At 41.6% G+C, this 9,936-nt stretch overlaps 1 protein-coding gene across 1 annotated transcript; it reads right to left on the bottom strand.

The window, feature by feature from the left end:
- Positions 1-2,764: 2,764 nt before the first annotated feature.
- Positions 2,765-9,103, bottom strand: LOC146036869 (cis-aconitate decarboxylase-like). Its single transcript, XM_083160724.1, has 6 exons — positions 9,083-9,103; positions 6,927-6,981; positions 6,446-6,633; positions 5,359-5,463; positions 5,067-5,272; positions 2,765-3,861 (listed from the first exon to the last, which is right to left on the bottom strand). Exons 1-6 carry the CDS (start codon positions 9,101-9,103, stop codon positions 2,940-2,942), a joined length of 1,497 nt encoding a protein of 498 aa, XP_083016850.1. The 3' UTR covers positions 2,765-2,939.
- Positions 9,104-9,936: the final 833 nt, after the last annotated feature.

Raw genomic sequence — 9,936 nt, 5'->3', positions numbered from 1 at the left:
CGGGACAGATCTCCTCCGGCTGACGGCAAATGCGGGTCTCTGGTAAGTATGTTACCCGATGTCAGCACCGCTGTCCACACTCCCAGCGCAGCTCTGCAACCTCTCAACTCTCTCCCTGGGGACTCAACTGTCCAAAACTTAACGGCCGCTCCTCTTATAAGTTTATCCACGCGACCATATTGGTCCAGCCGTAGGCACGCAGTTCTGGGGCTCGAGCACCCCAACTTTATTAGTCAATTTGTCACAGTCTTTGTTCACAGGGGCTGAGACTTCTTCCTCACTCTGCAGGGGACATGGATTAGCCTGGAACATTTTCTGCCTCAGTTGGAGCAGCTAGCCAAGTCTAATGCATCCCTATTAAGGGGTACAGTATAACAGATCCTCCATCCATGTCTAGTAACACCCATGGTCTCTAAGTATTATTCCTTCAGTGAGGAACCAAAGTTCACTTGTTTATTATGTATACATCACCACCTGTTCAGGTTATTACACCTGCTTCAAACAAAACTGCTATATTTGGGACATTGTTTCCTCTAAAGCGGAGCACCACAAAGTTGTCCGCAAGAAATGGATGGAGTGCGGTTCCTCAATTCTACTATATATATATATATATATATATATATATATATATATATATAAACACAAAATCTCCAATATTGCGCTTCTATAAAAGAGTGGTGGCTATTAGACACTTAGGGCCTTATTCAAGTTCACTCTTTCTGACAAAATCCTTCTTAGATGGACAAAACCATGTGCACTACATGGGGCAGATGTAAAATGTGCAGAGAGAATTAGATTTGGGTGAGTTATTTTGTTTCTGTGCAGGGTAAATAATGACTGCTTTATTTTTACACTGCAATATAGATCTCACTTTGCAGTAAAACCCCACCCAAATCTAATTCTCTCTGCATAAGTAACATCTGCCCCACCTGCACTGCACATGGTTTTGTCCATCTAAGAAGGATTTTGTCAGAAAGAGTGAACTAGAATAACCCCCTTAGTTCCCTACCAGCAGGAACTCACAATTTTTCAAATACCCACAAAAGTGTCTTTCAGCGCCCTATGTACAGTATGTGATGTCCATAAAAGATATATCAATTAAAATATGAAATAATGATACGCTTGTAGCTTCTTGTTTTCTGGAACAGTTTTCTGTTTATTTTGAAATAGTTTGATCAATACCCTTTGATCAGGTTATGCAGACATCATACAAGTCAAATACTTCAAAAGCATGGGTTAGTGCCCCACGCTTATATATGAAACAGTAGGACCTAGTAGTATGACTTAATGCTCAATATTTATTTATATATGAGCATAGTACAGTACAGCTGATCGGCAGATGGAAGTGGTCTGCCACATATGGGCCCTTATTCTGATCGGTGCGGATATTCCCGCATTCTTACGGTGCGGTCCGCACGCCACGGTGTTCTGCCGCGTGCGGCCATCGTCCGTAGAAACGCCCACGGGTCCTCCGCATTCGGACGGACTCACTCTTTAAGAACAGGGCGTGTTTACGGACGACATACAAACCATGCGTGTGCGGGAGAAACACTCAGATTCTGCACGGTATTACAGAGTATTACAGAGTATGCTCGGGAATACCGCATCCGAACGGGAGCCAAGCGGTGCTACCGCACGTAAGCGGAGTATTTACGCCAAACAACCCACTATTATGTATCTTCTGCAATACATCACATGACCCACTTATTCAATTACCTATCCTCATAAAAAACTTCTTATTTGGAATTGGAATCAATTAGATGCCAATATATCCTTACAAGCATGCCTAACACATGCATTGCACACATTAACCCTTACAGCAATTGAAGTGCAATGGTTTCAATTAAAGCACTGACAAGCGTCCTATTAGTGAGTAATGAGTAAAGGAGTCGATTCTATTGGGTTCAGGTGTTAATGCTTGTAGTCATTAGGCGTACGTTCGCCTACCGCATGAACGAGTGGTGTCCGCTAAGCAATAGTACACTTGTGGACACCGCACATTTCTGCCCTTTTTGATCGCGTGCATTCGGAGTGCTATCCGAATGTACGCCCCCCAACATAAGTGTACTCCCCCGTATCCGCCCATGTTTCCGCCCCGTTTTGCCCACTTTGAAACTACGCCCATGTGTCATTCCGCATGACGCCCATAATACGCCCATATTTCCCGACTGATTGCGGGGAACAGTTTTGGACGGGATTTGGCCGAACTGGTACGGAGTCAAGGCGTGGCACATGCGCGTTGCGTTCTCCACGCATGCGCAGACGCCGAAAACACGCGATCCGAAAGTATGCGGTAAAGTCCGCGTCAATCAGAATAAGGGCCATGCACAGGAATGTCGCTGTACCTTTTACTACTATGACAATACTAGTAAGCCTGCTTGAAGCGAATGCTTTGAAAGCTAGTCTGCTACCTTGTGATTACTTCTGTGTTTGTGCATGTTTCAGAGAGAAAGAGATGCATCATTGGCAGTGTTTCAGAGACACACAAACGGACACTAGACATATCTATATATATATATATATATATATATATATATATATATATATATATATATACTGGTAGACATTTACCATCAAATGTAGACCCCCAATCTCATTAATATGCCAAGAAGATGTGGCATCTGTGGACCTAGTAATACGTTGCCTAGCTAAGTTGCTATAACCTCACCAGACACATTGGTCTGCTATAAATCAGAGATGTGGGGGTGATGATGCCAGCCTTCAAAGATGTAGCAAAGCAACAAAGATGCAATTTCATTATATAACTATTTTCAGTTTTTGACAGGTGTGTTACACATTGTAGCTATTTTAACAGTTTAATGTTTCATAAATCCAACAAGAAAAGTAAATATAAATACTAATACATTAATTAATAAATACCATCCTAAAGTCCTGCTTTAGAATTGCTGTAAACAGAGAAAGAGTAAATCTTATATGAGTTACTGAAGTAGCAATGGCAGTAGGGAGCTGTCTCTGACACTCTCTAGATTGTCTACTATCTGTATTACACCTTGCACCTGGTCTTCCTGCAGGACATGTCTGGCATTGGAGGAGAATTTCTTCAGCAGTGATTCTCTGCTCAGCGGTTTTCTCCAATGTCCATAAAAAGTGTCACATTTCGCGGTCACCAGATCCCCATTTCTCAGCAGCAGAGCCACCTCTGCATACATCTTGTCAAAGTTGGCTTCATTATCTTGAGGATGTTCCACCACCACTTTGCTCAGGAGATTCTGGAGTTCTTTACGAAACATGGTGTCTTCATGGAAGGAACGGACATTCACTTCCCCATCCAGGAGTGCGGTGCAGGCATTGAACTGGAAAGAGTGGCGGGCCTGGTGCTCTGAGTCTGGATAGGGCCTGTTAATGTATTTGGATACTGGGACTCTAAGAACTATAGACTGAATAGCGGATGGGTCAAATGAGCCATATTGTTGGACAAATCTATTCCTAACTGAGACGGCAGCATCAGCGATCCAGTGCATTCCTAGATGTGCAGGAAAGGACTTGAATGCAATGTCTTGCTTCTCAAGGAGAAATTCATACTGATTACCTGGTGGAGATAATGGCTTAGGCTGGTAATCGCCATAAAATGCACTAAACCCAGCGCAGCCGGGCACATCATCCAGTATGAGAGTATTGGCCTCCATTCCCTTAGCAGCCAGGATAGCAGCTTCCAGACCTAACCTTGTGGCATTGCCAATATGCAGGGGCTTGGCCAGGGTGGCAGCATTTGCCATAGGAGCACCAGCGAGTGAGGCTGCTATCGCCAGGGCATGAGTGCATTGATCTTTGTCCAATGAGAGAAGTTTTGCTGATGCTGCTGCACTTCCCATGGTGCCAACCACGGATGGTGGATGAAATCTGTATTGAGGAAATATACGTTATTAATTTGTATGACAAAAACATATACACGTTATCTGGTATAATAATAATAACAACAACATTTACTGGTAAAATAAAAACATTTACAGTATTTGTTAGTAAGATGATCATGCCGTATAGTTCCATGTCCAGCTAAAATATAATTTTCTTTAGCATAATGCCTGTTTTTCCCATTATTGGTTATATATAAACCCTCCCTCCCGACAGCCTAATCCTAACCTTCCCTCAGGTAGCCTAACCCCATACCTCCCAACATGTGAAGGACAGGTAGTCGGATCCTGTGCGAGGCCATGCCCCCATTTTAGTCGATGTGGGGGCATGGCCAGCTCTGTGAGACCCTGGCCATGCCCCCAGCCACTCTGTATCCGGGAATAGATGCTGTGTGCAATAGGGAATAGATGCATTTGCACAGTTTCTATTCACCACAGAGCAGTGCAGAGCACACGGGACCGTCCCAAAAAAACAGGGCATTCCAGCGTAAATCGGGACATTTACGAGGTATGTTACCCTAGGTACCCTATTCCTCCAACCTCCTGGCCTAAAGCTAACCCTCCCACATACGTATGTTCGGGATGGCAACAGTCGGGATTCCAGCACCAATATTATGACTGCTGGCAACCCATCCACCAGGATGATAAAGTTAGGCGCTTAGAAGGGGAGACTAGGTGTAGGATGTGGGGCAGGGATTTAGATTCAGGTGACATGGTATGGGGGTTAGGGTAGGAACTACCGGGAAGTGTTAAGCTGGGAACACACCGCACCCTCCGTTATAGTTAACTATATTAGTGGTGCCAAAGGAGAATGATATAGTGCCAACACACTATCGGTCAAGGATGTCACCCACCCCATGTTCTGCACATGCATTTTCTGATGACATTGAGCATGCATCATTAACGATATTGGGGGTAAGCCCTTATTGTGCTTATCGTTAATGATGTATCACCCACTGTGTTCCCATCTATAGGCTGCAGGAGGGAGGCTTAGGATAAAATGTGGGGAGGGAGGGTTGGAGGACAGTTAAGTAGACTTGCAAGAACCCTGGTAATGTCAGTGTTTGTACGCCGATTGTTCGCATCCCCCACTTCGTTCATCCGGATGTATACACATGTACACACACAAACACAGACACACAAACATAAGTCATTTGTTGAATATTTCATCAACAAATGGGACTAACTACTCACTTTTTGGGAATGCTCTTTGCTTCGCTGGAGAAACCCATAAGTCTTCCTTGTATTTCAATCCCCACATTGAAAGCTGTCAGCAGTTCCTCACCACTGATCTTTCTGCCTTGTGCAAGTATCTGTGACAGTGCCAGGATGGCAGGAAGCACGGCACCAGACGGGTGTGTGGCAGGGTGCCACGTGTCATCAAAGTCCATGGAGTGAGCCTAAGGTGAATGTGAGACGATTAGATTCACTGTGCAGCTTTAGAATCATTACGGTATTACTCTTATTTATAGTAAAGGCTACTTACAGCTACTCCATTGGCATACGCAGCCAGGGTTGGGGAGAGCTTTAAACCTTTTTGCCCATAGACAGAACAAAGGGCAGAATTTCCAGATGTTGAAGAATACAGGTCCTGAAACAAGAAAACAATATGATGTTAATCTTTAAAACATTTGTTAAAAGCTTGTATAAGAAGAATAGATCCGGGTCTTATGGTCCACAAACTTGCCGACCTTAGTGTTTCTGAATTATTGTATAACTATAATTTGAGGCAGCGTTCTCCTACATTTTGGGGTATGGTGACCTTGCATAACGATCGCACCAACGTAACAGTTATACGCTCACTGAGTGATATTTCACATATATTTTCTATTATACCTAATAATATACTATTTTGTATTTATCTCTCACCACAAAGGAATCCAGTAACGGTGTAGTTGTTTTATAATAGCATTTGCAAATTGTCCATATGAACGGATGGCATCGTATCTTAGGGAGCTCTCCCTTCTGACTGTACGAATATTCTTATGATATTTTCACTGTGACTTAGGGCCTTATTCTAGTTCACTCTTTCTGACAAAATCCTTCTTAGATGGACAAAACCATGTGCAGTGCAGGGAGGCAGATGTTACTTGTGCAGAGAGAATTAGATTTGGGTGGGGTTTATTTCAAAGTGAGATCTATATTGCAGTGTAAAAATAAAGCAGTCAGTATTTGCTCTGCACAGAAACAAAATATCTCAGTCAAATCTAATTCTCTCTGCACATGCTACATCTGCCCCCCTGCAGTGCACATGGTTTTGTCCATCTAAGAAGGAATTTGTCAGAAACAGTGAACTAGAATAACCCCGTTAGTGACACGTAGGTGATCACCAGTTATAGAATTTATTTCTAAATTTGATTAATCTTTCTAATTTTCTCCCTACCCTCTCATATAAGGGTTAATAATTGTGTACAATATTAAATTTACATATCTATTTGATCCATTACTTATTACATTATACTTTCATACAGTATTCAGATTAGAGTTTTTATCTTTCAGTCCATAGTTCTGTAACCATATCCTCATAACTCAAATGATGACATACACTATCACAGATCATCCCCATGTATTACCTGGCAGTATTTCACCACGATATTGAAGACATGAGTTGTGCTGCCGACCAGTCCGACCCCAATGCTGTCCAGGATCATGCGCTTGCTTCTGTGCCGCACAATAGCAGACAGGTGATCTGGGCGGATCTCATGGATGAATGAGGCAAAAGTGTTGGTGACGGATTCATCTAACTGGTTTCCCACAGCCACTGATAAGAGACACAGCACATTAACATTTCTTCTAACTTTCCTGATTTACATTTCTTTTTTCAATTAAAATGGGGCCATTTTTAATCTTATGAAACTTTCAAAATAGTATTTACCCTGTTTTATTAAATACTAGAACTTTTTACTGATTATACACTAGGGTAAAAGCTCAAGGTTAATGTCTCATTGGCACCATATATATGTTACAAATATTGTATTGATAACATGATTGCAGTCACCAATTTAATTTCCAAAAAATAAAAATGATAATGAAGTGGATAGTGAAGATATTTACCTTTCTCTGTCAACTTGTGAATTTGCCTTGATAGTTGATGAAGGCTCTTTGTGTTCTAAGAATGATAAAAAATAAATTATTGAATATATATTCGTTATATATTGTAGCATACATGTTAATGCCATGTGATGGTAACATCTGTAGTTTAAATACTATGTGAATATAATATATCTTTAATGTACTCTATGTGCTGTGAAATCCACAGAGAGCTCTATTTTATCAAAGCACACTCTTATCCTGGTCACTGTAACCATGTCCTATGACACTTTATCATGTTGTGCTGCTTGTTACATCCAACATGAACATTTACGCAATTAGTTCTAATTGTACAATTAGTACTCATTAGGCAAAATGCTGTAGTTAGCAGCATAAGGTTAACATAATGCCAGCAATAGGCATGGAGTGGGTTAAACATCCAATGCTGTGTGTGTGACCCTTGGGGAGCATGTGACTCGGGGACCCAATAAGGTTAGAGGGAATGGCAAGTTAGCTGGGATATCAGAGCAGGAAGAGGAGGAGTTTTTCCTCTTTCCTGCTGGATTTTCCCACCCTCCCTTCCCCCGGTTAATATTAGGAGGTGGGGGGGGGGGGGTTAATCGCGTTGGCTGATAGGCGGGAAAGAACGGCAGGTTATAAGTTTTAGCCTTCATTTGCTAGTTATGCAACGTATATAGATTGTTTTCGGTGCGCTTGCCTATTCATTGGCTTAGGCCTCTCGCTCGATTACCCGCTCGGGGGCAGCGAGCCCACCCAGCTGGGTGGGAGTCGATGCAGTAGGTGGAGTGGATACCGCTTGATAGGGTAGTTTTTGATTACGTATGCTATGAGTGGGGGTGGAGTTTTAGTTAAGTAGCCTTTCTTTCTTGGCCACCATTATTTAATTAGCTTAAAGAATTTAATCTAGCTTAAGATTTAAATAAATGATCAGCTAACAATTTCTGCCAAACCCATGTCTCCGAGTCTTTATTTCAGGTTTAGGATAAATAAGTTAAGTAATGTTTAAGGTTGAACATGCTAGAGGTACACACACATCAGGTGCTAGGATGTTTATGAATCATATGAATAATAATATAGGTATTATAACTAAGTTGACGTTTTGTTCCATGTTATTTATATAGATATTTGAAGCTTTGTACAGTATCTTTACATTAGGTATTACACATCTCCTTGGCAACATTATAAACTATAATAGATTGTGTGTAATTATCTTATATATTTTTACTGTTTTTTTTACGGAGAGTATTTATCAGAGATTGTAGAGAGATAAAATTGTTACATATAAAGTACTAACCAATTAGACCTTAACTGTCATTTTTTAAACACGTCTCATAACATGTAAGGCAGAAGGCACATTTTTTCTTTCACCAAGTAATTACCCCCTTAAAATAGCATTTTCTCTTATTTTATTTATTTTATATACAAGGAATCCCTATTACAAATGCTTTTCTACTTTCAATGCCTTCCTATTTTCAGTGGTTCCAGTGACATATCTGTTCCTAACCTTGTGTACAGCACTTGCTACAGCTTTCGCACCCACAAACACCTTTATGCAAGTTTATGCATTGTTCAAACTTAACTAACCAATGCTAAGCTGCTGTTGTTACACCAGTGATGGCCCACAGCCTACTGTAATTGGTAACAGAATACTGTATATGGCATTGGGTCATATTGGGAAGTTTGGTATACATGTAAATATTTTATATAAGCAAATGTAATATTTTTATATGACAGATACTATAGATACAATAATAAACCATACAATATATACAATAATATGAACATACAAAATAATGGTGACATTACAATTATCTTCAAGTTGGTTAGTAGTGTAGGTCTATTTACAAAAGGTTTTTAGTATATTTGATCAATTTGAAATATGGAATACTGGGGCAAATGTATTAAGCCTTAACAAGAGAAAGATGCATGGGTGTTAAAGAGAGATAAATGTCCAGCCAATCAGCTCCTTACTGACTTTTTTCAAACACAGCCTGTAACATGGCAGTAAGGAGCTAATTGGCTGGACGTTTATCTCTCTTTATCACCCTTGCCTTTATCTCTTGTGAAGGGTTAACACATCTGCCCCAAGGCATCTTATATTGTATAATATTTTTCCAAAATGCGTAAAATATCTACATTTACATTGGAAGAGTACTTACTTTAGCAGCTGTAGAAAGCATCTTGAATTAAGGTTTGTTTTATAATGTGAACTGCGTCTTCAGTGATGGCTAATTCTATGTTGGTTGAGGGGATGTCTACAGTATGTGCACATCCAAATCTATGTATCCTTATATCATGGTGCTGTGTGTGGGCGTTACACAAACAGATTACACCTGGGAAACAGGTGCAGCTAGAGTGCTGGGAACTGTTCCAGGAAGTACTGTACCTAAGGCATTTTATTAGCAATTAGTTTCTATGTCATATAAAGTGATGATATGATACTGTAACAATGTTGATCTATCTTTATGTATTTTATCTTCCTGGTCAGAACTGAAAGGTTAATAATAACAAAACCTGACAACTTTTGGTACTTGTGGAGTATCACGGCTCCCACGACCTTCATCGTATCCTGATTGTATTCTAAAAATCGCATCGCATCGCATGCGATCAAATCGCATGTGATGCGATGCGATGCGATCGCACCCGATTTTGCACTGAAATGCATCAGAATGCATTGAAATCTGTATTAAACTTGTGAAATGCCCCCAAATGCCATTTTTCATAGTGCACCACCCCCACTCACTATCAACGTCAACCCGAAGCGTGGCGAGCGTAGCGAGCCCGCGAGGGGCGGCGGTACGCGTCCAACGACCTTTTCATACCACCACTATCCACGTCGGCGTGGAGTTGAGAACAGAATAGTGTGGCGAGCGCAGCGAGCCACCGAGCCCGAAGCGTGGCGAGCGCAGCGAGCCCCGCGTGGGGACGCGGATACCTTCACAGCTATACGCGTCCCCTCGCGGGCTTCACAGGTATCCGCGTCCGCTCTCCACGTTTCGGGCTCGATGGCTCG

The sequence above is a fragment of the Crinia signifera genome, chromosome 9 (assembly GCF_055691185.1).
Source record: "Crinia signifera chromosome 9, ASM5569118v1, whole genome shotgun sequence".
NCBI classification, from domain to species: Eukaryota; Metazoa; Chordata; class Amphibia; order Anura; family Myobatrachidae; genus Crinia; species Crinia signifera.
The sequence above is the reverse complement of the archived record's forward strand: the minus strand, read 5'-3'. Positions and strand labels throughout refer to the sequence as shown.

Bases quoted from the DNA above. Each gene is read 5' to 3' on its own strand.
- LOC146036869 (XM_083160724.1), bottom strand. From the start codon at position 9,103: ATGCTTTCTACAGCTGCTAAA. The intron at 6,634-6,926 runs GTAAATATCTTC...GTCTCTTATCAG, and splicing joins TCACAAGTTGACAGAGAAAG to TGGCTGTGGGAAACCAGTTA. The intron at 3,862-5,066 runs GTGAGTAGTTAG...TCCTCAATACAG, and splicing joins GCAAAGAGCATTCCCAAAAA to ATTTCATCCACCATCCGTGG.